The 27952-nt window shown below is 45.7% G+C and overlaps 3 protein-coding genes across 6 annotated transcripts; 1 reads left to right on the top strand and 2 right to left on the bottom strand.

The window, feature by feature from the left end:
* Positions 1-22: 22 nt before the first annotated feature.
* Positions 23-10336, bottom strand: acox1 (acyl-CoA oxidase 1, palmitoyl). Of its 2 annotated transcripts, none has more exons than XM_027019489.3 (14): positions 10201-10336; positions 9516-9675; positions 6805-6965; positions 5437-5544; positions 4834-4953; positions 4589-4704; positions 4231-4400; positions 3923-4085; positions 2953-3143; positions 2641-2817; positions 2367-2472; positions 2062-2205; positions 1718-1924; positions 23-1018 (listed from the first exon to the last, which is right to left on the bottom strand). In XM_027019489.3, exons 1-14 carry the CDS (start codon positions 10307-10309, stop codon positions 968-970), a joined length of 1983 nt encoding a protein of 660 aa, XP_026875290.2. In that variant the 5' UTR covers positions 10310-10336; the 3' UTR covers positions 23-967. The 2 variants fall into 2 exon arrangements, with proteins under 2 accessions (XP_026875290.2, XP_026875293.2); XM_027019492.3 differs by lacking the exon at positions 6805-6965 and adding an exon at positions 8174-8334.
* Positions 10237-11929, top strand: ten1 (TEN1 subunit of CST complex). 2 transcript variants are annotated; one of them, XM_081710568.1, is made up of 4 exons: positions 10237-10374; positions 10650-10782; positions 11143-11300; positions 11501-11929. In XM_081710568.1, exons 2-4 carry the CDS (start codon positions 10694-10696, stop codon positions 11626-11628), a joined length of 375 nt encoding a protein of 124 aa, XP_081566694.1. In that variant the 5' UTR covers positions 10237-10374; positions 10650-10693; the 3' UTR covers positions 11629-11929. The 2 variants fall into 2 exon arrangements, with proteins under 2 accessions (XP_081566694.1, XP_081566695.1); XM_081710569.1 differs by lacking the exon at positions 10237-10374 and adding an exon at positions 10510-10528.
* Positions 11930-12076: 147 nt separating this feature from the next.
* On the bottom strand, positions 12077-27643 carry evpla (envoplakin a). Of its 2 annotated transcripts, none has more exons than XM_035524093.2 (22): positions 27366-27643; positions 23860-23959; positions 23418-23572; positions 23120-23243; positions 22890-23021; positions 22462-22503; positions 22215-22376; positions 21855-21962; positions 21218-21313; positions 20745-20855; positions 19705-19851; positions 19241-19395; positions 18890-18987; positions 18121-18293; positions 17761-17939; positions 17463-17601; positions 16960-17153; positions 16650-16800; positions 16422-16505; positions 16204-16311; positions 16018-16110; positions 12077-15868 (listed from the first exon to the last, which is right to left on the bottom strand). In XM_035524093.2, exons 1-22 carry the CDS (start codon positions 27425-27427, stop codon positions 12452-12454), a joined length of 6030 nt encoding a protein of 2009 aa, XP_035379986.1. In that variant the 5' UTR covers positions 27428-27643; the 3' UTR covers positions 12077-12451. The 2 variants fall into 2 exon arrangements, with proteins under 2 accessions (XP_035379986.1, XP_081566689.1); XM_081710563.1 differs by having other exon boundaries at positions 27295-27402.
* Between the last annotated feature and the right edge of the window lie 309 nt (positions 27644-27952).

Here is a 27952-nt window from a genome sequence, read left to right on the forward strand (position 1 = left end):
TAAGGAGTCCCACGCAAATCGGTGCTTTGAAATTAATATTTTACTTCTCAGTCAGCTAATGACCAGTCAGAGTAGGAACTTGATATGTATGTACAGAAATTACAATTATGTCCGCTGTTTTAATGGCGTTTTAAACAGTGTGTAATCTTAAATGAGTATAAGGTAAAACTTTCTAACTGTTCCCAAATCAGTGAGTAGCAGTACTCAAAAATACCAATCAACTGAACTGTAGCTCCCTCAGCATAACAAAATAAAGAAAAATGCACTGCTCATTAAGAAAAACTAACAGATTAAAGCATTTTTTAAAAGTATGAAATTGCAAACCATTTTCTCAAACATCGATTGAAACCTCCATAATATCCCAACATTCTGATCCTTAGAAATAGTGGATGTCTAATATTCTCTGAAATCAAAACTCTGGACATGTTTGTGTTACAGATTACTGAATAGTGATTAGTGAAACCAATACCTAACCAACACAGCCGATTCTTTTTTACCCCACAAGAAACCAAAATGATAAAACATGTCATGGAAAGAAATTTTGATGACTCCACACCCATCTAACACAACTCAGATTCCCAACAGAACATTTAATCACAAAACGCAGGAGAGGACTAGTGTCGTCTTAACAACTGTGGATGAAACCCATGTTCACTGGCATCTTCCCAAATGCAGTGGCCTCATCCTCCTGTTTTCGGGGGGGGGGGTTCGTTGCAAGGGCTCACTTTATACCTGTATTCCTACAAATCATACCCCATAATTAGTCCTCTTTGTGGCTGAGGTCAGGGGTCGCTGTCATTGGGAACGTTTTCATTAGAGTGTATAAGCTAAGAGAGTGATCGGGTTCTTACTAACGACACAGTCACTGGAGGAGGTTAGACAAGGTCATGATTTTTCTTCGCCTATGAACTAGTGGCAATCGCGCCGACAGACAGATGTCCCAGACCGTCACGACTTCAGCAGACGCTCACAGTTTGGACTGCAGAGGTTTCAGGTACTTGTTGTAGGATTCGTGGACCTGAACATGGAGACAAGCAAAAGACATTCGCATCGATGATGTCATATTGAAAATGTAGCATGTCTGTCAGGTATGAGGAAAATAGCCATGGTGGCAGGTCTTGAACAGGTCTCAGAACAGTCTTGACACAGTAAACTCAGGTAATATCAGGAGCAGAGTAGTTTCACTAGGCACAAAAGAGCTACTCTGATTGGCTGCAACTTTGACTGGTTTCTCCTGGACAAGAAAGCAGTTATTGTTTGAAACACGCTCCTTTCTACAGGAGAGACGAGAGAGTCTGTACTCAAGACAGGGCCATGCGAGACAAAAATACCACATTGTGATTATATTGCTTAATATCACAAATGTGATATATGCCTTGAAAATACACTGATGTACCCTGATGGTTTAAAATGATCAAAATTGGCAAAATTATACATTTTATAACAATAATATGATAAGTATTATCATACTTTATTTGTTGATCACGTGATTGGGATAGTTTATCTAAACCCCCATCTGGAACATCTGAGATTGGTCAGGGTGCTTAAACCCACAATGACAATGTTATGAATTGTTAAAGAGCTCATTTGAATATCGAACCCTTTTATATTGTGATGCCGGTTAATAAACAACCCCTTGTTTGGTCAAAACAACAGGAGAAATATTTCCAGTTAAGACACACACACACACACACACACACACACGTTCAGCCTTCACCTCCGTGCGGTTGAGCGGTGATCTCTTGGCCCATTCGAACATGCTCTCGTAGACGTTGCCATCGTAGCGTCCCAGCACGGAGTTGAGCATCTCATCATGGTAGTCGAAGGCGTCCACCAAAGCAACAGCGTTCAGACGGATCTCTGCCAGCAGGGCCTTCATCCGCTGGGTGACCTGGGACAGCTGCGGAACGCTCAGCAGATCAGCCTGGAAAATAAGCAAACAGACACAAAATTTACACATCAGTTGATTTGTATGATTTTTCAAAAATGTCCGTCTGAATGAAAGCGCCTCTGTGTGTAGATATTGCTGTGTTCGCATGTTACTGCGTTTATGGTCAGAACCTGTAAAAAGTCCCCAGAGTTGTTGGCGACCCCGTGCAGGGCGTAGAGCAGGGCAAGGCTACTGAGGGCGGAGTGGACCGCCGTGTCACTGATCTCAGTCAGCTTAGCAGCAAACAGCTTCACCACCACATAGTGACAGTGGGCCTGGACACACACACTTTAGCATGACTGAAAATCCCTCCAAAGCAACAACACAATAATCAGAAGGTGGCTACAGGTATGCACACTCCTTTGTTGTCAATAAACCCATATGTGGTTTCAACATGGTCGCAACACTACTGCAGAGGTTCCCTCAGAGCGGTTACCTCAGAGGCGCGGATGAGCTCAATGGAGCTGTTGTTCCAGGGGTCCTCCCGGTGCTTGCTGCGCTGGAGCTCCCCCTGCAGGCTCTTAGCTGCTACTTCAACCAGCCTGAAATCAGCCACACACATGGAAATAAATGCTGTGGAGCAAAATCCAGACCAAAAGGAAGCAGCAAAGCCAAAAAAAGGGAACTTTTATGAAAGGAAGGCGCTAGTCCTCGCACTCTGTGATGGCCGGACCAGATTTACGTCGGCCGCACCGGGCGGATGCTTTCACCTTGCGGCGCACAGCTTGTAGGCCTCTACCAGGCTGGCCAGGTCGTTGATGTCGACCACGGCAGGCCGGGACGAGGCGGGCCGGGTCTGGACCCGCTGCTGCGGCTCGTTCAGATATGAGACAATGCCAGTCAGCTGCTGGCCCTCCTTGGCCTGCCGGTAGCTCTTCACCAGGTACCTAGACCGGGGGGTGGGGCACAGAGACGGTACGAGACGTAACGCGCCGTGCAGAGGCCTGCGGGCCGGTCCGAGGAAGAACCGATATCTCCCGGTACAGGGAGAACGATTCTGCGGAGCCGGGAATAGCGCTCACCTGGCCGTCTGCAGCATCATGACAGTGTTCTCGCCCTCGTAGGTGCACGTGGCCGTGAAGGTGACGTAGATGTCAGGCAGGCTGCTACAACGGGAGTAGCCGTGGCCACCACACGCCATGCGGCACACCTCGATGCCCGCGTTGGCTGTCCAGGTGGTGAAGGCCTTCAGTCCTGCAGCCAGAGCATGGAGCTGGGGAGGGGGGTTACTTACACACACACACACACACACACACACACACACACACACACACACACACACACACACACACGAAGGCAGAGAAAGAATCAGATAGATGGAGACAAGAGAAATAGAAAGAGAGAAAACAGAGAAAGGGCAGACAATGTTACAGACAGAGAGAGACAAAAAGAACACGTGTGAGAGACCGAGTGAGTGAGCGAGTGAGCGAGAGACCGGGTGAGTGAGTGAGCGAGTGAGTGAGAGACCGAGTGAGTGAGTGAGTGAGCGAGAGACCGAGTGAGTGAGTGAGTGAGCAAGTGAGTGAGCGAGAGAGTGAGCGAGAGACCGAGTGAGTGAGTGAGCGAGTGAGTGAGTGAGCAAGTGAGTGAGCGAGAGAGTGAGTGAGTGAGCGAGTGAGTGAGCGAGAGAGTGAGCGAGAGACCGAGTGAGTGAGTGAGCGAGTGAGTGAGTGAGCAAGTGAGTAAGTGAGTGAGCGAGAGAGTGAGTGAGCGAGAGAGTGAGCGAGAGACCGAGTGAGTGAGTGAGCGAGTGAGTGAGTGAGCAAGTGAGTGAGCGAGAGAGTGAGTGAGCGAGAGAGTGAGTGAGTGAGCGAGTGAGCGAGGATCAGGTAGCAAGAAAAAAAAAAGACAGAAAGCAGCAGAAAAAACAACAGTTGTTTGTTTTCTTCACGTCTTCCCTCCCTGACTGTTTGTTAAGCACTTCATGAGAACCACCGAACATAACATATGCACAAAGCTGCCCCGGCCCTGTGCCTTGGCATGCCCACTCACCTCCGGCAGCTCGCTGAAGTCTCCCTGGTTGATGTCTCCGGTGATGCGGTTGTACATCTGGCTCATGTACTGGCCCACGAAGGTGAAGGCGTATGCTGTGGCCAGCAGAGGAAACAGCTTGTACTGTTGTGCCTGGTAATCCAGGATCTGAGGCTCTGCCTCCCTGCAGAGGTCAGCCAGGGGAACGGCGTCAGCTTCCCCCCACACTCTCTGTGTGTGTGTGTGTGTGTGTGTGTGTGTGTGTGTGTGTGTGTGTGTGTGTGTGTGTGTGTGTGTGTGTGTGTGTGTGTGTGCGCACATGCACCCACCCAGGCTGTAGCTCAGACTGGTGGCGCACAGCACTGTAGCGGATGGCGATGGTGCAGGCCTTGGATAGAGCTCTGGCCGACTCGCCCACGATCATCGCACGAATGAACACCATGGTGCCATAAGTCAGCTTATCGCTGGGGGGCTTCAGATACGTCCCATCAGGCTCGACCTAAACACACACACACACATACAAATAACATTTTTTTAAAAGCATTTTTTGAAAAGGAGAAAAAATTCCTCATGATGACCAGATGCCCACACATTGTGTGGAGTACTGTAACAGTCCTGGCTTGGACTCTCCTTCTTGGCGTGGCTAGTGCTTGGCCCCTCCTACTGGCCATTCCCAGTGCTGCTCACCTTGGCGTACTTCATCAGCATGTTCTCGCGGGGGATACGAACATTTTCCAGCTTCAGGTAGCCGTTGTCCACCTCGTCAAAGCCAAACTTGGGGCCGATGTCACCAACGACCACACCTGCAAAGACCCACCAAATCAACATGGCAACTACATCGCACATGCATACACACCAACTCGCCACCATACAAACACACTCTTTGAAGATGTGGAACGCTTTGTTACAGACAATAACACACATCCACCTACCTGGCAGAGGTTGGTGGGTCTTCATGCATCGTATGGGGACGATAAAGCCGTGGAGGCCATGACACTGGCCCTGTGTGTAGAGCTGGGCCAACACGATGGCATGATTCGAGGTTTTTCCCACTTCTCACACACACACACACACACACACACACACACACACACACACACACACACACACACACACACACACACTTAAAAGCATTTGTCAGACATATCTCCTTGCTCTAGTGTCTTACCCTCCCTACGCTTCCACTGACCCAAACTCCATGACTCTGATTAAATATATGCAGTTAAATAAAGGCATCTGTTTAATAAATAATACTCCATATCTCCCCTTAGGCAATAAGCTAAACAGAGACAGTGCCTTGATACTGTTATCTTCTGAACTGCCTGCCTGGTACCTTTTCACTTTATCCCACTCCAGAGCTGAGGGGCAGATTCCTGTCCAGCGGGGTAACTTCTCTGCTCTAACACACCTACTAAACTCTGCAGACTAACAGGTGCTATTCCAGAACCTGGATTCCACTGTCTTAACGCGAAATGCTAAAAGATTATGTTTCTGGAAGCCGTTTAACGCTGCATCTGTAAAGGAAGGCCACTCACATCCTCCTGGCCACCATTTGATGGAGGTCACCGTTGGGCTGTTCAGGACAAACTCCTGAGTGGAGGGGTCATAGGTTGCCGTTGTCTCCAGCCTGCGGATGTGTGTTCCTAAAGGAGAGGTAAGTGACGACAACCGCACGCACATTCAAACAGAGACACCCAACGACAAAAACATAGCATGGTACTGACCACAGCAACACTGTTTAGTCACACAGTAAGGAAGCCTGCTGGGGATGTCCCTTCTCAATAAAACTACAACGTGGCTATAACTTGAAAATTTGGTTAGTCACCTCTGCCAAGTATGTATACAGTCTGCACCTGAGGCCACGCGTTCTCAGTATGAGAATTAAATGTCTCTTAGAATGATGCAATGTCTCACTGAACATACTGTGTGTACATATAATCAACATAATTCATACCAAGATTAAAATACCCAGCTGTTAGCTCTTGCTGCATGTGGTCACAAGGCTTTAATGATCTAATTCATAACGATCTTGTTTCCACAATTCACAAGTAATGAAGGCGTGGTAATGAGATATAATTAAGACGATGGAATGCCTCTGCATCCTTCCGATTACTGCTGGAGTGTTTTAACCACTGAGCTACCACTTAACTCGTGGCCACGCCTAAATATTATTAAGGAGGAATGCCAGCAGCAGGGCTCCATACATGAACATTTTTTGATCATACTTTTCGGTTATTTTAAAGATGACCAGAGAAAGGAAAATAGACAAAAAGACAGTGAAAGAGACAGAAGTGTATTACTGGAAAGTTTTCAGACTATGGTGGTCCAAAATATTTAATTTCACATTACAAAAGGCAGAAAACAATGATTATAGTCAGTGTAGTAGGTGTTTGACAGCCCTAATTTAAAAAAAATATATATATATGTACACACTGAGTCACTCTGGTAGATGAGTCACCTGGAAAAAGGCCAGGTGCAAATCTATAGTAACTAGGCGACAAAGGCAAGACAGGCGAGGAATAACCGGAATGCTGGGAGAGAAATTTCCAAAAGGGACCAAGCAAAGTGACTTGGCCTCCAGATTCTGGGCGAGTTTTGGACAGGTTCTGCACGGGCTGCCAAGGGTGAGTTGCTGCCTGGCAAGCCCCGTTAACGCTGCGTGACATGTTTCTTTTGTCCACATCTCCTCCCCGAACAGAGGAAGAAAGGAACACAATCTGACCCCGCATAAACGGAAGAGTTGAGCCAAAAACCAGGATGTTTTTATGCTGCCCTGCATCGTTGGGGTCTATTGAGATTAGAACAGCTAGTAAATTGCAGTTTTTTTAATTTGTTTTTTTTTTTAAAAGGCATGATTTACGCGTGTTCACAGTGAGCGGACTAGGTGCTGCCCGGCGGTTTACCGTGACCCAGCTCGGTCTGCGCGTAGGTGCCGATGATTTCCAGGTTCCAGGCGGGGGTGAAGAAGACGTCGAGCTGCGCGGGTGAGGCCTGGTTCAGCAGCGTGGGCAGGAACATCCCCAGGTGCAGGTCCAGAGGCTGGGATCGGCCGCGGTGAACACAGCTGGGGTCGGGGGTGAAGGGGCAGGGGCCGGGTCAGGACGGAGGCCGAGGTGGGGAAAGGAGTGGTCGCAGAGCGGAGGGCAGGAAAGAAGGGCCGCGTGTTCACGCGCAGGAGAGAGAGACGCAAGAGCATATTGACAAGGCGGAGGCGACAGGAGCAGAGACGAAACGGAAAGCAATAAAGGCAAAAGAGGGGAAAAAGAAAAGCTAAGATAAAAATACCACGACACGAATGAACGGGCAAATGAACAGAAGGAGAGATGGATGGATTAGAGGAGAGGAATGAACATAAGACCCCACCAAAGAAAGACAAAACTGCAGAAAAAACTCGGTGACTATTCAATATTCCTGCAGCGGAACCGAACCATTAGCGATTCAGTCCATGCAAGACAAGTTGTGTGTAATATTATCAGTGGTGCTGATTTTAGATTGCAGAATACAATGAATCTGGATGTGGAGACTGATTCCAAAGCCCAGTGAAACATAACACCATATTCACACGTGTGTGCGTCCTGAATCAAAGGTAAATTTAAAAAATGATTAAAAAAGCATGACAAAGGATGTGGCATAAAAACGTGCATTTAGTGCACAGTGCTGAGAAACAGAGGAATAAAGCTGATTTCACACAGCCGTACCGTCTAGCGAGTTAAACATTAACCCCTGCATCAGGATCCCATTTGCAACATGTATGTATTATGCTTGTTTCTGATTTATCTTTATTTTCAGGGCCCATTAAGTGTAATTGCACGTGCATAGTCAACATGCGCACAAGGTTGCCAAGGTGGGGCTTGCAGGAGACGAACGCGAGAAGAGCATTGAAACACAAGGGGAAGGTCAAGTGAGGACAGAGGACCACGCTCGAGCACTGGGACCCTCCAGCTTTCCATTTGTATCCTTCCCTCAAAGTTTCAGTCATTTCAGTTACTGCCTATTCACTGCTCTAACGCATGAGCAGAAAATTCAGTGTGAATCGCAGAACTTGTTTTGGAAATTCCCAAAGACGAAGGCTTTTAAAAAACGACAACCACGGACAGCTGTCAAACACCCATACAAGCCACACACACACACACACACACACACACACACACACACAAGAAAAATAAATAAAACAAAAAAAATTTGTCAGCATTTCATTCTGTCTATTTATTTTGGACCGCAGTTAGCCATAAGACTACACATGCTGTGATGCCTTGCATGAGTGGGACTGACCGTGGCCCAGCTCGGTCTGGGCATAGGTGCCCACCACCTGTAAGGTGTGGGTCAGCGGCAGCCATTTGGCCTGCTGCTCTGGCGAGCCCTGGTTGTGCAAGGTAGGTAGGAACATGTTGTAGTGGAGGCCAATGGTCTCCTCGAAGCCCTTTTTCACGATTCTGTGGGAAGGGACACACACCTCAGAGGTGCCAAACATGCGTGGGCTACTTCAGTCTCACTATTCTTCTTCTCACTGTTCATCATCTAGACAAACTTTCCACCGCGCCGTAAATAAAGCGGTACAATGCATTTTGTCCTTCTCTCGCTTTGAACCTACCGGCCTGCACATCGTGCATCGTGGGTAAAATATCTAAAAAATAAGAATGCTATGTGCATTTTGTAGATCACTATAACAACTGGACTTATTAAATCACAGATACCGGGTTTCCTTTTATTTAGAATAGCCGGTCATGGACGAAGGCTCAGGTAAAGTTCCACCCTGAGTTATACAACAGGGAGAACCTCCCGCCTGGTTCATCTCCACCCCCGGGTCTGAACTGTTGGGTCATTTCAAATCCCAAAGGTCTGTGACTGAACAAATAAAATATACAAACATTACCCCTCGTAAACGTTCAGAAAACGTACATGGTGGCACTTTCTGAATGGTGTCATAAAAACGGTGAAGAGAAGGAGGCACACTGTGAATAAAGGTGACAGCCATTCATGTTTACCATGAACGCAACCTTTACTCAGATAATTCTGACCCGTGCCGTAACACGTGCACATTGAACACGTGTATGCATTACTGCATGCACACATGCACCAAACAGACTGGCACGGGCAACAAACCTACCAGGGTCCATCTGTGCACTGACACAAAGTTAATGAAACCAAACATTCATTGATCTCAAATATTTACTGCAGAACAGAACATCTTGCACCTTCAAACTCAGTGTCACGACTGAGTCCCCTTTCACACTTGACTGACTCCAATTTCAGGTTCATCACAGGGGGAGAATATTCTGCCATTGCTCAGAAGATCCGCGCGATAAACACTGGCATGCAACACCGTTGTCATTCAAGAACATCATGCTACATTATGTCATTTCAAAGATGCAGAATCTCATGGGCTGTGTGATGCAAATGTAGCCTTTATCATTTAGGGATTGGACTAAAATGCAGTTTGGACCAAGAAAACCAGTGGGAGAGAATGGAAAGTTCTGTACTCAAACTGATAATACATGAAGTTATGTAAAAAAAAGCGCCATAAAGATGAACACCATTACGCATGTGCACATTCCCTCAGGTGATTCGATGCCAAAACAGGTAGAGGTGCACGAGGCCAATCCTGTTCAAGTACCTCTTATAGCAGTAGATCTCCTCGGGGTTCGAGATGCCGTAGTTCCTCAGCTTCAAGAACATCAGCGCGCTCTTCTTAAGCGCCGCGTCGTAGCGCTCGGTGCGGGACAGGAAGTTCAGGTCCTCGTGCTGGAAGTCGGGGTCGCTGATCACGAGCGCCTCTGCGGAACAAGGGGAAGACGCGCGCGCAGGGTTGGACAGGCTCGTGGGGCACCGTGGCACACACTACTACTGCGCGAACGTGTACGTGCGTTACTCTGCGTGAATAAGCACGGGCGGAATGTTAAAGGGATCTGGAAAGAGCGCGGACGCGTTTAAGTACCAGACGTGTCCCCCTAAACGAGTGTCAAGTATCTTAACTTCGAAGCAGCAAGGATATTGCTGTCATCGTCTCGGACACTATGCAGTACTGCACATTAACTCTATTAATCGGCGATTCGTTTTCCTTTACTTGTTACTTACACGGTTGTAAACTACAAAGACACATCTCACATCTACCCACACCATTCTAACAGCTCGAAAAGGTATTAAACCGGCTCCTGCGACAAGTCTGCAATGCCACATCACCACAAACTGTAGAACACAAATGAACCGTGTCTCTAACGTCTAAATCCGACATGCACCCGTAGCTCATACGAACGGAGTCCTAAAAAGCTCCGGGTGCGTTTGCAGAAGCAGAAGCCCACCTATCTCTCTTCTCCTCCGCGTCTTTTCTGCACCGCCGTCCAATATGTTCGTGAGGACCTCCGGGTTGAACGTGGCGTTTCCCCGCTCCGTGCAGATATCAGGATTCATGGCTGAAGGCTGGCCGCTGTCCTCCCTGGCGAACGAGTGTTGGGAACGATAAGCTCGGTTTGAAGGTGAATGCCTCTAGTAACGCTCCAACTGCGGCCTACGGGCTGCGCTCCGCTTCCGCGGTACGACCACATCACGAGTCCACGCAACAGCCAATAGAAAACGTTTATTGTGTGTGCGTGTGCTGGTTGTGTTGTTGCAGAAGTTTGTTGTGCAGAGGTTAGGGCTGTTTGAATAATAGTTTTATTAAATATACGTGTATGATTAACACCTCGGCCTCCACGGAGCCAAATATGATGGAATACGAGTGATCCCGTAACGCACGGTGTTTTTGAGCTAGGTAGCTACCCAGCCGGAGTGAAGTGGGTTAACCTGGCCTCCAAGATGCTCCCAGCACATGCAACGTTTTATTTCCCATGGGAAATCAGAACTGACGCGATAAAAGACGGAACTTCACTGCGGACGTTTGGCAGGTAAGATCCAGTCGCTGGTTAACGTTCAGTAAACGACTCCGCTAGTTAGATTGCTGGCTGTCCCGTTATAGAGTGGCTTGGCATCTGACTAAGACTACCTGTGGACATTAGCTGTCCTAGCTCACATAAGTCAGCATGATAACTGCTAGATCAGTGAGTCTGGCCAACTGCAGCGTCCAGTCGTGCAAAGCCGAACCAACGCGTTCCCTACTCCTCTCCATCTGTTGCAGCCTTTTCTAAAGCTAATTGGCATAATAATGATTAGAATTAGCACTGACGGAGGATCTAACGATACACTTTGAGGTGCTGGGTCTTCCAGCGTGACCCCTCGGCTCCTTTTCTCTGTGCCCAAACTCTTAGACTTGCGAGCTACCTGCCGGAGGAGTCCAGAGCTGTTCTGACCTGTGTTCGTGCGTCGGTGCAGCACCAGGTGTCCGTGCGGACAACGTTTGTAGAGCCCTTTCATCCAGTTATTGGGGCTCAGTACATTGTCCTTGGAGAGACCGAAAAGGCAGAGGGTAAGGTTTGTCACCACCCCAAAACCCTCTGCTTGCTTAATATGTTTATATATGCTTGTAGCCCACACACAAGACGTCGAGTTCCTGTAGGTTCAGGTTTAAATACACTGTTGATGCATTTGTTTTCTGTGAAGTCGTCTTTATTTTATGACGTTTTTAATACATCACCTTTCCTGGCCCACATATTCTTGCTCTTGCAGGCGGTGACGCTATCCTGCACGCTCGCGTTTTGACCTGCGTGGACGGAGTAGATGTTGCTCTGCTGCAGAAGGCCGTAGATGAACAGAGGAGCTTTTTTAAGGACAGGGACGGTCCTGGGCCAGAGTAGAACCTGCTTCCAAGCACCTGCGATACCAGGCATTGGAATTCGTAATGGAAACTCATTTTCTCCAGGCAAACAATAATTGCAGATGTGATGTGATGGGAGAACTGCAGTATAAATGTATCGCAGATTGTATAGTTAAGTCAGAAAAGAAAAGGCACAGGAGACAGTTTTGTACTTGGGAAAACAGTTGATAAATCATTACTAATTCAGCTCTTCACCTCTGAGACATAACATTGTCAGATGTGTGCATGGCTCCATTTCTGTATTTTATAAACTATTATAATAAAAACAAAAATAGAATTTAGTTATAATGTTTCCTTTGGTTGCCGTGGTGTAAAAACAAGAAATTTACCAAGTAAAAAGGACAAGACAATTTTTTTTCTTTTGATATTTTTTATATCTTTCATGCAAGATGGATTTTTACATTTTTTAAATTATTTTGTATAGACATTTAAAGTAAATAAGAATCCACCCATCATCCCAAGTAAAATAAAACCTTGAACAATAATAATATTTTCATTAAAGTAAACAAATATCTCAGCAGCAGTGGTTAAAGCCTAAATGAAATCTGATCATTAAAAAAAGCTGATGTGTATAATAAAGTGATTTACCTGTTAGCGTATGGCTAACTGGCCCTGTTAGCTGTCACTCAGTACCTATATTAGTATTTTGTGTTCTTATGTACTACAACATATGAATAACATGCAAATTGGTAGCTTTTTTCCTGAGGTGTACAATAAGCGCATAAAATGCAAGATTATAAACAATTTCCATGGAACCAATTAAAGTTAATTGTAACTGAACATGCAGAGACGAACTTCTATGTTCAGAAGTAGCCGCCGTACGGTGGTGCTCTGTGGCTTTGGTATGAAGGGATGTAGACAGACTCTCTGGATGAAGTGGGTAACATTGGGAGCCCTGACGTCGGGTCTGTCTTGCAGCAGGACATTGCCTGCTTGTAGTTAAGCTTCTGTTTTGTTTCTGGATCCACCAGATCCTTAGCGTAGTATGCCTCCTCCTGGAGTTCTCTCATCATTTTGTTATCGATCATTTTCTTTCTGTATGCATCTGTGATGTTCACTCTGCCACTTTGGTTGGGGTCGATTAGTCCTCCTGTCAGGTACTGCGCCTCCATGTAACGCATTGCATTGTCTTTGGGCAACCACCCTTTCTGGACAGCTTCTCCAACTGAGAGCCGTTCTTTGGTTACTGGATCCTCAACCCCAGTGCAGGCCTTCTGAGCATTGAGCAAACGCTGCAGCTGGCTGGAGTCTATCAGACCTCGATCTGCTGCTTTCTGGACTGAATATCTTTCTTTACTGTTGATGTCTACAATTCCACCAGTGGCTGCCTGCGCCTCTAGCAGCCTTTGGGCAGTGCTGGAGTCAATCATATTTCGGGCCAAAGCCATTCGAACAGGAAAGCATGAATCAGAGTCTTTGTCGTACACTCCACAAATGGGGAACTTCTCGTCAGGGGAAGTGGTGATGTTACTGCTGAATGAGGGTGACTGCGAAGTCTTCTGGCTGGTAACTGATGTGATCGCAGAAGGCCTCTTGGTTTCTCCAGCCACAAGGAGGGCAAACTCTGATATGGGCATCTTGCCATCTCTGTATTGTTGTAATTGATACTGAGTTACTTTGCCTTGTCTAAGGGCATTTTTGATTGAGTACTGCTTGCCACTCTTGCGATCTTGAAGGACGGATGTTTCCCCATCACGTCCCACCGAAGTGATCTCCTCCCAGTCACACTCCAGTTCCTCCAAATTCATGTACTGAGAGCGATCAATAAGCCCTTGAATGTATGCATCATATGGTGACATGTCTTTACCAGTCTCAGGATCCACGATGGTAATTCGAGTTGAAACATTTTTTTCCTGGGTGCGTGTTTGCAAGGCAGCATCCTCTTTCTTCAGGCTGTTCTGGAGCTCAGTGATTATGTTCTCTCGCTTGTAAATCCTGTCTTTCTCATCCAGGATATCTCTCTCCAGACGCTGAACATCCGATTCCATCTTGATGCTCTTTTGCCTGTTCATTTGGGATCTTTCACTCATGAGCCTGGAATTCTGCTGGAATGAGATACTGATTTCTCTCTGCTCAGACTCCAAAGCCTTCAACTCTTGTTGGAGCTCCTGCTTTTCTTTCAGAAGGGAATCCTTCTGGACTGTAAGACTGGTCTCCTCTTGAGAAGTGGCCGTTCTTCTGTTTTGCAGTCTCTCCAGTTTCTCGGAAACCCGACGGATTTCATCCTCCAGGTCTAATCTGGCATTTCTCTGCTGGAGCACCTGGTCTCTAAGGTGAGAGCGCTGCGCCTCCACTGCTTGGTCTTTTTCCACCCTGACCACCTCTTTGTAGACTGTTTTCTCAAAAGACTTCTCTTTTTGCAGGACCTCTATTTGGAGTTTCAAGTTCCTGATGTCTCTCTCCAGCCGCAGGATGGCGTTGTTTTCTTGGTCAAAGTCTGTCCTCAACACATTGGTCAGTTTCTCCAATTTAGGGTCCCTTTCTACCTTAAGGACTTCCTCTATAACAATATTCTCTTGAACGGGCGGCGGGGCATTCTCTAATCCATAGATGTGGGATTTGATTTGCGACATCTCAGCCTCCACCTGTATCCTTCTTTGCTTCTCGTCACTTTCCCTGATGGTCCTCTCCTTATCCTCTATCAGCACTCTCAGTCGCTGCACCTCCTGATCTGCCTTCCTGCGATTATTTATTTCCTCGTCCAGAGTCCTTCCCAGCCTCTCGACCTCCATAAACTGCATTGGGTCCTTCTCTAACCTCAACACTTCTTGAACCACCACCTTCTCTTCAGGTTTCTGTCGCTCTAGAAGAATGTGTTTATTCTGAAGATCAAATACCATTTCCTCCATTGTTCTGCGTCTTTGTGCCTCTTCGCGTACCTCCCTCCTCAGTCGATCTGCCTCTTTCTCCAAGAGTGGATCACTGATATGCTTGATAACATCTTTAGTGACCACTTTAGTCTCCACTTTTGACTTCTCGTACTTCAGTTCATCCCGCTCTTTCTTGAGACGGTTCAGCTCATCTTGTGAAGTGTTGTAGGATCTCTGAAGGGCATAGACTTGGTCTGAAAGCTTCTGAATCTCTCTGACATTTTCTGGACTGCGTTCTTCTTTCACTACCTCCTGGACCACCTCTTTATACTCAGTCTTGGGTTTCTGAGCACGTAGACCATTCAGTTCGGTTTGGATCAAGCTGATCTGTCTCTCATAATCAGAGCTCTGCCTCGCAGTATCCTGCAGTCCTCTTCTCAGTCGGGCTATCTCTGCTTCAGTCTCTGGAGCCACCCTGTAGATTTCATTGATGATCTCCTTGATATCCACCCTTGGTTTTAGTTGTTCAACCTGGACATGCCGTAACTGAAGTTCATTCAATTCCCTCAGGAGAATATTATTCTGGTTCCTCTCTTCTTCTATGATTGAGCGAAGCTTTGTGGACTCACTGATGAGTACAGGGTCTTTTTCAACCGTCTTCACTTCCTTGGTCACAACTTTGGGCTGTAATGTAGGGATGAGTTTCTCAAGCACGCCAATCTGGCTCTTTGTTTGGTAGATGTCATTGTCCAAAGCTCTGGTCCTTTCGCCCTCGTCATCAATCTCCATTTTTATTACCCTGACAGATTTTAACATCTCAGGATCTTTCTCTACTCTAACAACCTCCTTTTGTACTACCCTCTCTTTGATGCTAGGCTTTTTTTGCTCTAAAAAGATCACCTCCGTTTTCAGTTGACTTCCTTCGTTCTTTTTAATTCTGACTTCATTCATTAATCGGCTTATCTCATCCTTCAGTTTTGAAGCTTCCACATCCAGTTGAGGGTCCCTCTCATAGTCGGTGATCTCTCTGGTCACTAGTCGTGGCTTGCTGTTCTTCTGATCAGTTTCCAGACTGGTAATCCGTCTGGTAAGCACCTCAATCTCACTTTGTACTCTAGTGCGTTTTAATGCCTCTTCATGGAGGTTCTTCCGGAACTCCTCCAAATCGGACTTGAGTTTCGGATCACGGTAGTACTGTAGGACCTCTTTCTCTTCCACACGTTCAACGCCTTTTCTGCTCCTCAGCGCAAACATCCTGTCCTTGAAGACCCGGAGTTCATTTTCTGCGCGGGCGCGCCTGTCGGTTTCCTCATTAAGATGCTTCTGCAGGCTGTCCACCTCCACCATTTTTTGTTGCTGCTGTTGTTGCTGTTGCTGTTGCTGTTGCACCACAACCATTTTCTCCTCTTTCTAAAGAAGGAAAGCAAAGGAAAACATTTTGTCTAAATTAGTCCGTCATCGTTAACAATCAGAATACGCATGCTTCACTTGTCAGGAGTTTTAAAACCCCTCAGAAACACATTACTTGGGAAGCACTCAAGAATTAAATGTTTTTATACCTGAGCAGAAAGAGTCTTAGCTAAGTCCATCTGGTTGAGTAGTTGGTCATTTTCAGCTGCAGCATTAGCATACCGATTCACTAGAGCCTTTTCCTGTAGCATAAAAGGACAATGGAACAGTGAGATATTATTCAAACATTTTCATTTGATGAGATGGTTTATTATGAACACAGTAGTTTGCCTCGCCTGTTTTGCCACATCATCTGCCAGAGTGGATGTGGGTATCCTTTTCAAATCTTTTGCATCCGGGGTTTTGAGGGTGGCCTTGAACTTTTCAGAATTAACATCATATTCCTACCCAGAATCAAAGACAAAAGCAGGGTATATGTTTGCCTTCGCAAATGGTTTTCTGAGTTTTTTTACACATAGGAAGACACTGACATTCAACAGAAATGTAGCCTTACATTGAGGATATCCTGCAGCTCCTGAGAGAGGTCAACCATCCTATCCACATCATCACCTTTCCTTCTAATGTCCTCTGCAACCCTCTGTTGCAAACAAAACCGATTAGTAGTGCATGTGCACGTTAGTTTAGGTGCACTGCACACGGTCTGCTACTATCCAGTATATATGTATGGTTGTATTAAAGAAGTGATTATTGTAGCACCCGTCTAACCGTTAAAACCACTGACCTCCTGAGAACTCTGCTTTGCAATGATTTGGGGTAAATCGTCATTGGGCGTGATCTTGTTTTGCGGTAGATTGTCCAGGAATGCATTTAGTGAGTGGGTAGCATTTTGGAAGTCTTGGTTTTTGGTGGCAACCCCTTGCAAAATGATCTCTCTATGAAAAAAAAAAAAATGATGTGGAACATTTCCTTATCAAAATGTATTTTTCCCCTCAAAACTTTCTCAGAAAACTGTCTTCATATGCTATTCATGAATCACATCCATCTTAGCCCTTCCATTTGTTCACTGTTTGTAGCATTTGTTCACCACATACCTCTCAGTTAGCTGGTTGTTGACATTAGCATAACGGCTCTGCAGGCTCTTTACTTTAGCTTCCTGTCTGCGTACATCAGGGCAGTACTCCTGATATCCCTGCTGAAGGGAACTGCACAGCTTCTCGGTAGTCTCCAGATCCTTGGCCAGCTTCTGCATCTCAGGCTGTGTGGTAGTCACGTCTTTCTTCAAGTCCTGGGTTGTGGGTTAAGATAGCAGATCCGGGGTGTCAAAAGCCAAGGGCAATAACGACAAAAAAAAAAAAAAAGATTTCAAGGTATTTCAAGATATTACTCAGTCACATCCAGCCTATTCTGTACAATGTGAAACCGTAATTGTGTAAGCAGCCAGTTAGCAATCGGATACGATACACTTTTCTACTTTTAGGGTACATGGTTCACAGTACATTGGCATGCATTTCAATAAATGACATGCAACCACATTTAATAAGGGTAAGGGGAAAGTATTACATGCTGTTTCATGAATGCATGGCTTTTTACTTACTTTCAATTCCTGCATGCGGTTCTGGATAGCATTAGGAGCATCAGAGATAGCACCGTCTTTGCTCAGTTGCTTTTCAAATCCAGAAACGGCTCCATCCACCTTTTTTATCTGATTTTCCAAGTTCAGAGATGAATTTGCCCTGTGCAAGCACAGGTTAATTAATAAAAAGGCAACACTACTATAGATAAATTATTGCAGTACTACTATTTGGACGGAGTGATGAGAAATTAAAAAGCGTAGCCTTATCCAATTGAAATATCTTTTCAAAAACAGTAAATGCTCATAGCTAATGGCATACTTCCTGGCGTAGAGATCATTTAAAGCAGCAAGGCCCTCTTGCTTGTTTTTGGTCTGGCTCAGTTTCTGAGGCAGGACGGACGACACCGGGCCATTGTAGTTCTGCGACAAAAGCGGTTCCAGATTCTTCTGTGCAGTTGCCTTCTGCCCCTCCAGCTGTTGCAGGGTTGCAGCAGCTTTCTGCAGGACAACCAGAAATCAGCAATACACTGGAACTGCTAGGACGGCTCTCGCGCAGCATTAAACAGTTACAACGGTTTACGCGAGTGGGGGCTTTTAATGTTTCTTCGGGTAATTTGAGTGTATGCTCATGTTTTGAAAAACAAAACCAGTTACAGGGGCCTCTGAAACTGCTCTTTACCTCTTGCTCCTTCATGCGGTTAAGAAGGTCTTTAGCTGGATCTGTGGGGTTTAGTGGAGTTCTCAGGCGGTTCAAGACGCCCTGCTCTACTTCGGCCAAGTCCTTGTCCAGCTGATCAAGAGTCGCATTCAGCTCTGTAGCCTTGGGGCTCTCGAAGCCCATAGCTGTAGGAGCTAACCCACAAACACAATGATGGTGATGACAGTTATAACACCAATGACTGTACAGAATCTTAATCGACCAAAAAAGCTTCATGCAAAGTGTACAAATTAAGCAATTATGCTTCAGATACAAAATCTTAATAAATGTTTTTATTGGAAAAAAAATCTTCATGCAGGGATGCCTTGTTCTAGGAAAGAACCTAAAGAAAATATTAAAGAGCACTGAATAAATGATGCAATTGTACGTTTGGGACAAATATTTTATTTATTTTAAAATTTTAAAGCCTCATTCCTAAACCTTAGCTTGCTAGCATGACACATGTAACACATAACTCTCTTTTTTTCAGCTCTTCCCTTAATGACAGAAAAATTGACACTGTTTTTTAATTCTGTATTTAGCTACTGTATGAAGTATTTTGTATTGTGTATTAGTATTGTGACATACAGGTCTACAAGTTATATTTAAATATAAACATGTGGTGTAGAACTAGAAGGTACATTTAATATTAATTACATGTAATAGATCCTAAATTAACATAAAGAAATCATACTAAAATGGTTAAAAGGATGTGTGTCATATGAGGTCGTGTACCGTGTGTGCTGCTTACCGGACTTCTGTATTCGTGAGAGTTCAGGGGCATGGGTTTTCAAAGAGGCCCTGAGTGTTGCGCGCCTTTTCTTCAGATCCTCCAGCTCATTACCCAGCCTGCACGCACGCACGCACAAAGGATCAGTGATTGTTACCTTTTCACATGGGTTTCAAAAACACACTTCCATCCAAAGACCCTTTTGTACTTATTTATGTTTCTTTTTTTATATTTCACACTCTTCTGCAATTTATGATTTTTGGCCAACACTCTACTGGTCCCCAATGACACTGTAAGAACCGTTACACACTCTGACCAGTTCACACTTCCTCATCACTGCAGTTATATTCTGCAAGTGTTTTGTTCTCTTACAGATCTACTTTGTTGATGGCCTCTGGGTCTGGCGGAGGAATCAAGAAGCAAACTCCAGGAATGGACTTAACAGTCCCGTCGGGGGACTGGACGTCCCAGTTTGCGTTGTTGGCATTGGACTTTAAATTGAACTTCTCCCCTCTGGATACAGAAGCCTGGAAAGTACATAAAGTTTCAATTCAAATGACCTTGGGCTTTAATGTTAGCTTTTCATGGTTTCCTGGAAACTGATCTAAGCACATTGTCATCTGGCTTTGGCTGTTAAAAAAAAAAAAGTGTCCTCTGGAAATTTATTCAATCTAGGCCTTATCTATGTCCAGAAAACCTATCTTCCAGACAGGCACAAATGAAAAATCAATAAAGTAGTTACTGCAGCTTTACAAATGTGACGTGTAAGCTAACTATGTGTATGCTAACTGCAATATGTGTAAGATAATATATTTAACGGAGGCACTGGGAAAGACCTTAGGAGTGCTCCAGTCACACAGGGACTCAACGGTGGTGGAACGGCTGGGAGCAGTGCGGCGAAGTTTGAGCGGAGCCACGGTGGTGCTGCGCTTCCTCAGGTCGGCTAAAAGCTGCTCGCTGCGCTGGAGAGGCCTCTCCTCCGCCTGAAACGGGTGGAGGCGGTGGGGAAGGGGCGAGAGAGAGGAGGCCAGCCAGAAAGAGAGAATGAAAGCGGCAATGATGGAGAGAGGGGATTTCACAGACAGATGCAGAGAAACAGCAATGCCAGAATACGGAGCAAGACTGCGCTTTGCTGAATCAGTTCTATACTTCATTCGGGTTTTTTAGTGCACATTTTATTGCACTTTTTATGTTATTGCACTTTTTATTGCACATTTGTGTTCTCTGAGAAAACGTATTCCAATATATGGCATGAAAAACAAAGATTCATTAAGATGGTGAGGTAATAAAAGAGTGTTAACAGGAAAAGATTTCAAGCAATGCATTAGCCAGATTGATAAAGTGAAACATAAGGGAGTTGAGAGAGTCTGTGTCCTTTCAGAATGATTTGCATACAGGGCCTCTGCAGGCTTCAGCAAAGGATCCTGGGTAGGCCTGGGTGACCTTAGGGTAATATATACAACCTCTCCTCCAGGCTCAGAATGGTACAGAAAAACCTTAGGACAAGGTTAAGAGAAGTCTTTTCATGGTAATGGGTTCCAACTGGTGTGGGTATTGAATATCAGTTTGCATATGTTGACTAATGTATGGTTTGGATGTAATGGTGGCGAATTCAAGCACTAATATGTAAAACGGTGGGGTGAACACAGATTCACTTCTGACAAATCTATAAAAATGTGGGTTCTTTGTTTGATTGTTAGACATTCTCTGTAGAGTGCCTCAATAACGCTTGTTAACGTTAACGTGCAATAAAGGACGGGACCAGTTGTTCTCTTTATATTTGAATGTTTAACTTTACAACTAGCTGACTGGGCATTTAGGAATGACAATAGTCAAACGTTTTTGATGGGACTGTTATGATTTTATGTGAGCTTACCTCTAGTAGCATTTGAATCTCTGTGTTAGTCTTGTTAGCAAGAGCTTTGGGCTCCAGAGTAGAACTGACACCAGACAAGTTTTCAGACAAGGTCTCCGTATCCAGTTGGTACTGCCCAAAACAGAAACAAGACAAACATTTTATACAAGTCACAGAAGTATATTCCGCATGAATTTGACTACAGACGTTTAGTATACGTAGAAGGGAACACATCGTTCTAAGTTACAAAATGACCTGATTTGACAAAATTGTTATGAACATGGTTCAGCCACGGAATTCGAACAGGCTTCTGAACTGATGTGAAATACAAGAGAGCTAAAATAGAATAGCTGGAGCCGAAAAGGCGTTCAAGGCTACTCACGTCAGCGAGCTTTAGTTCCCACTGCTCCCACCCCCCGGCGGGCCGTGAGCCGCTCAGCTGTTCCCTGCGAAGTCTCCACTTCGCTAAGAGGACTCCTCCCATATCCACTTACCTTTTTATACTCCTCCACATTGTCCAAGTGGGTTTCCTGGCAGATACAGAGGTTCAGGAACTTCTGCCATTCGTTCCTCATCATGTCTCTCTGGGCCTGAAACGGCAAAAAAAAAAAAAAAAAGATTTTGAGCTACAGGCTCAAATTATTGCCGACGTTTGCTTCAAAGCAAAGCGTTAACTGATGCGGTGAAGAACGGTGGACGCTGCCACTGCTGGCATTGTTCATATTTTGATTTTTTGAGATTTGTACCATCACACAATCGCAAAGAAAGACAATATTATTTTTCTAATTTATACATTTAAAATATAGCATAATATTACCTAAATATACTTACCTACAACATTTTCTCAACATGTACTATACAGGCCCTAATATACAGGTTCATCATATATTAAAGCTAGAGTAGAGCAGGTGTCCCTCTCACCTGTATGGCGTCTGCAGCAGGTGATATATTAAAGCTAGAGTAAGCAGTGCAGAGCAGGTGTCCCTCTCACCTGTATGGCGTCTGCAGCAGGTGATATATTAAAGCTAGAGTAAGCAGTGCAGAGCAGGTGTCCCTCTCACCTGTATGGCGTCTGCAGCAGGTGATATATTAAAGCTAGAGTAAGCAGTGCAGAGCAGGTGTCCCTCTCACCTGTATGGTGTCTGCAGCAGGGTGTTGCAGCTCCACCAGTCGATCTCCATCATCCTGCAATTTGTTCACCTCTGACTCGTGAGACAGCAGGCTGTTGCTTTTGAAGTTCTGCATCGAACCACAGTGCACGAATATTTCACTTTTTTTTTTTTCAAAAATCAGGATAATTTTGTTCTCTTTTCTCTCTCTCTTTTTTTTTTTTTTTTTTTGACACGACGTGCATTGCGTCGTCTCTCCGCGTCCGGCTGCCTGTCCTCACGCCGTGGCATACCGGAGTCTAATCACTCGATGCTAATCAGCGTGTGGTGATAGGCGGGGCTGGGCGGGGTGAGGCGGGGCGGGGCGGGGCGGCGGGCGTACCTCGTAGCGGCGGCGGACGTCGGACGGGTCGACCATTCGGTCGCTCCAGTCCTGCTGTAGGATCTTGCCCTGCTCCTCGCGCAGGTAGGCTGCCTCCTTGTTGCAGCCCTGCATGTAATCGTACAGGCTGCTCAAGTAGTGACGTCGCCACTTGGAGTTGTCCTGCACACAGCAGCCAAGCAGGTGAGACGGGGGATGTTCGGATTTACACACACACAGTCTATCCCTAAAGATAACTATGCCTTACCAAGAGATTGCTGTACTGCTTCTTAACGTCCGCATATTGCTCCTGAAACAACAGAGCAGAATGTGAGTACTTTGTGTTACACAAACTATATGGTAAAACTGAAGGAGTTTAGAATTAGAATACGTGTTTAGGAGCAAGCCCACAATAAACCGACAGACTTTTATGCATTTAGGTTTGGACATATAAACTCAGTACAATTACGTATTACTGAGAACAAGCAATGAAGTCTGTAAGTGCATGTAACTGAAATCAAATGTAAGTAAATAATATAAACATAATTGAAAACTTGATAAATATGAAAAAATGAATTATTCCTGAGAACAGAAGGGAAGTGCATAAATGCGTGGTGAACGTAAACGTCTGAACACTGGAAACAGCGGTTCCTGTGGGGGGTGGAGTGGGAAAGCGATGATGACCGCGGTGCTAACCTTAGAGCTGGTGCTCGCTGGACTCAGCTGGGCGTTGTAGGCCTCAATCTCCTTATGAATGATGTTATGAGCTGCGATCTGCTTCTCCAGGTCGGCGATGGTGGGGCCGTACGCCTCCGAGTTGACCTCTTTCTGTAAAACAAATGTGTCCACGCATATTTGGCCCGAGGGGAGCGGGAAGGAGTGCCACTGGATGCGGGTCGCTGTGGGCGCGGTGCTGGGCCGGTTACCTGCTTCTGCTCGAACACCTGGGCCCAGTTGATCCGGGGCTGCAAGCCCACCTCGTTCTTTTGCTCATAGACCTCCCGGTAGAACATGCAGTCCTTCAGCCAGCGTTCGTGGAGGCGGGTCACACTACGCAGGGGGGAACACAAAAAAAATAAGCAGAACAGGCGTGACTTCGTGGGATGGTCAATGGGAAGTTTTCCATTAGATGTATTTTCAAATATGCGGAAGTGGTGGGCCATTTGGAAGGGACCCATTTGTAATCCGCTGTAGATCTGTGGCCGGTACGTGGTGGGTACCCACTCATTCTCAATCTCTCCTGCCTGGGGGTGTTTCAGTTTCTTGGCTTTGTCCAAATCCAAGAAGAGGTCCTTCAGGAGAACTTCGGCCTCTGACAGGTTCTCCGCTGCTGACTTTTGGTATTTCAGGGGCTGCTTCTTCTTCTCATTTTCAGCATCCTGAAAGAGAGATGGATGGAGAGAGAGAGAGAGAGAGAGAGAGAGAGAGATGTAAATCAAAATTGTAATAAACATTTCCTTCATGAAACTTTGTCTCCTGCCAAAGGGAGACTGAGAAGCAAGACTGAACAAAAGGGGAGCATGGAGGAAGATAAAGAGAGAGGGATATAGAGGGACTGGTTCAAATATTGTAAAAGAAAAATGTGAGATGAGAGAGAAGAGGTGAGGGAGAGACGGAATTGTGTAGAGGGCCTAAAGGAGAGAGAAGCCTGAGAGATGGTCCTTACCGCGATCAGCACCTCCTCGGCTTTGAGCACGTCTTTTTCCACCTTATCGGCATTCTTCTGCATGCGCGCAATCAACAAGGCCAGGTCGTTGGCCTGAGATCTGTAATGGTCAGGGGTCAAAGATTAAGGTCAAAGTTCAAGCAGTGACATCGTTAAAGTAAAATTCTAATACGTTATTGCCGCCCCTGTGGCCTTGGGCAAGGCTCCCAGGCTAGGCCGCTGAGATGTTTTTCGGAACTTTTAAAAATTTTTTTTACAAGAATGACGTCTGTGAATCTGTTCGGAGAAAAGACTTTGACTCGCTGTGGAGTAAACGAACGCTGATGTAACTAATGAGACGTGTTCGACTCATGTCATGCCTTCTGCCCACCATGATGCAGAGCCGATTGATATTAACTCTGAAAAACAAAGCACCCTGAAGCCACAGTGTTGTTCCTGCAATTCCTGATCTCATGCAGTCATGATATGTTACAAGCATTCTACATTTAGGCCAAATCTTCTTTTTTTTAACACAAACAGTGAGAAACATACATAGAGGCAAGTGCTTCCTTAGAATTTTTAAACTACCAAAAATTAAGCATTTTTATTTTTTGCAATAGCAACAACATGAATCAATGGCAGGGACTGAAATTACTTTTTGACTGGTTACTATGATGTTTGTGGAAACTGGTTCTAAACAGGTGGGAGAACTTGTTCGACAAGATATGGGGACTTTAAGAAATGTACGCATATTCATGAACATTCAGCAGAAGAGAGACGTCTACAGTGCCCTCCATCCTGCCCACATCAGCACATCGGTTCGATATTTCACCTGTTCTGGTGTGCCTTGCCTTGTATTTGATCACTGCCACTGATTCAACTCATCAACTAATAATCAAACTTTGCATGATTTAAACTGGGCGCGTGGGAGCAGATAAAATGGTACCAAACGCAGCTGCCCTATTGACAGCAAACACAGACTTTTACACCTGGGGCTCTTGCTTTCCAGGGCAGTCCTTCTGTGTAATAGCTTAGAGGGGTTCTCAGTAAAACTAGCTGAGGGTTTGTTATCTCTCCCAGCCAAGAAAGCAAGTGAGACAAAAATCTAAGCTCAGATCTGTCTGACCTCTTCCCCACCCCACCGTGTGCCACACCACGCAGTCCAGGCCAGATGGCGCTGAGTTAATGAGGTGCGATCTCTGCCTTTGATTGGCCAGGGCTAGCCCGAGATGCCTCCTTTTGTTCCTTACAATGCTAACGAAACTCATCGGCCATCACCTTTCCGGTCTGTGTGCCTCGAGAGGCTCCGCCCCCAGAAAGCCCTTTTTGAGGGAATGGCACCTCGGTCGTCAGAGCGACCCGGGCGTATGCTCTCTGGGAAATGTGTAAATGTACGGGACAATGACACTGCAGTTAAATCTTTGCTTTTAAATGGTCCAGTGGAGCACCATTCAGAGAAGGGTGTTTTTTGTTTGTTTTTTTTTGTTCCGTTTTCTAACAGCTGACTCAGTATCTTCAAACACACTTCTACAACCTGGTTCTGAATCAAGCTTATCCTTCCATTGTTAATGGAAAATGGCTGCATCGATGTTACACATACAAAAGGCAATAATTTCCCATAAACCCTGTGAGTAAGCTCTACAAAACAGGTTTTCCAGTGGGCCGATACCAATGACACTGAGGTGGGCTTGTCAGAGTCGTATACGGTCTGGCCGAGGCTTGCACGAACTAGATGTTTTTACTTCAAGCACCACCTAAGTACTTGTATGTGGACGCAATAAATGTTTACATAAACACACCCCACTGTGTGAAAAGGTGTTATTGCCTGACACATTCGTGGTGATGCACGAACGCTGAGCATGGCAGTCTAGTTATTTTGGCTTTCCTCTGGATGAAATCAGGCTGTTCCATTTTATGGTTAATTCAAACCAAAAGGGCAAAATGTTACCAGATCACTTCTCAACCAGTCAAATTAAAAGAATCAGACATGGGGGAGCCATGCAAAACAGCAAAACAAAAGACAACTTTTCCCTCAAATAGTCATTCCATTTTGCAGATGACTAACAGAGTCATGTGACATTGCAAAATGTCATTGGTTCCACATGATGGAGCTTGTACGTTCAGAGCCCACATCCACCCAGTGTCATGCTACTCTTTTGTAGCTACTTGTTGGCTCCAAGTCAGCAGTGTCCTTCATGCTTCTACGTTATGGTCCAAACAAACCATATCTTACACCTTAGTTTCTTAACCTCCGAGGTCTCAAGAGACCCTAATGCACTTTTCCACATTAACTGTTTTAACACACTGATCCCAATTATGAAGGGCTTGGCCATCATCTGACGCACTGAGTCAGGTGTGTATGAACCGGGCAACACACGAGTACACAGTGCATCTCCCCGAGTCACAACTAAAGTGACTAAACAGTAATAGATTTTTTGAAGTTCAGAAAATAGAGGCTTTAGCAATATGCCAAGGCATTTTACTGCCAGTTATATTGTGTATGACTGTGTATGTGACAAAAACGTTGCACCTTGAACTTTGGTGACTAAGAGACGAGCCAACACCCAGTGGAAGAACGAGTGGGACCACACCACCCCTTCAGCTCTCTGACGGCCTCTCTAGAGGCTCAGTTGTTCCCAGTTCAGGCGCCAGGTCGGACTGGCAGCCTGGTCTTCCGCCAGCAGGGTGGCACCTTGAAACCTTCCGTCTCAGCATTTTGTGTTTCCAAAGCAAAGCTGCGTCAAACCTCAACAGTCTCAGTGAGGGAACGAGGGGTGGACTTGGAGACCTCGAGCGCACATGACTCACAAGTCACCTCTGATTGAGGGCCATGCATAGCAATCGTCTTGGATCATTTATTCTGATATCCTTTATGGCTGTTGGCCATGGAATCAGGCTTTACCTGTTTTGTTCATATCATTATGTACAGACTTTTCCTCCAAAGTTTCACCATGCAAGTCCTCTACAAACCTGAAACCTCTAGAAAGTTCAAGATGCCATTGCAGAGTGGTACAACATCAACTAAACTATAAGGCCAGCCAGATAAAAATGAGAAAGGTAGATGATTTGGATCACAAAAACACTACAGCCATTTTCCCCGATACAGAATTGGATCAGTCAAGGGCCAAATCATATCAAACCAGCATATTTGGTTTTTAGGACTAAATTAGTAGGAAAATAGACAGGCCTATACTATGAAGAAACACTGACAGGTGTGTTTTGCAAAAATGCCACAACCCAAAAATGATTATGAAACAGTAAAGTGAGGTACCGCATTGAACGCATCACTCACAGGAAACATACTGGTGAGCCCTGCAACGCTTTCAAGGGAAAACTGCACCCCAATTGTCTTGGTTAAAGGCCTTTTTGAGACAAGCAAAGAGAATGCCAGCGATATGAGGCACACACGCTGGAGCTGGCTGGGAAGCCTGCTCCCTCCACCCGAGCTCCGGTTACCTGCACCACATTAATGACCTTGCTTCCCATCCGCTCCGACCACGTCCTCGCTATCGCACACGCGCACTCACTTGGTGGACTTGGACGTGTTCTTGGGGGTGCTGTCCTTGCCATTTTCTTTCTTCTTGAACATCCTGCAGGTTCGGCTGAGGTGAAGGAGCCCTTCTCACCGTCCGAGTGCAACTGTCCCGCTCAGTCCCGCTGCTTGTCTCGCGTCTCCCGCACACGCTCCCTGTCTGCTTTTGCACTGGCGTTTCTTTGCACTTGGATACGCACACACGCGTGGAGGCGCTGCACGTCTCTGGCTGTGTGTGACTCCTGAAGTGTCCTCCACTGTTAAAAGCGGAGGTTTGTTTGTACCTGCTCCGCCCTAAGGAACAGGTGTTGGCTGACGCCCAGACGTGTCTGTGGACTGGGTAGACCAGTTCTACACTCCCATTCATTCTCTCTCTCTCTCTCTCTCTCTCTCTGCCCTGTGACACACACAGGTCTGTCATTGGTTCTACTGATTCTGACCATCGTTAATGGAGGGTGGGGGATTGGGGCCACAAGCAAATTCTTTGTCTGTATTTAAAGTCATTGATCATTATCAGTGTATTTCAGTGTCTTATCTTACTGATCACTTTCGTTAATGAATTAAATTTGCAGTGTGCAAGTA

The sequence above is a fragment of the Electrophorus electricus genome, chromosome 3, assembly GCF_041902795.1.
Source record: "Electrophorus electricus isolate QZ-2024a chromosome 3, ASM4190279v1, whole genome shotgun sequence".
NCBI lineage: Eukaryota > Metazoa > Chordata > Actinopteri > Gymnotiformes > Gymnotidae > Electrophorus > Electrophorus electricus.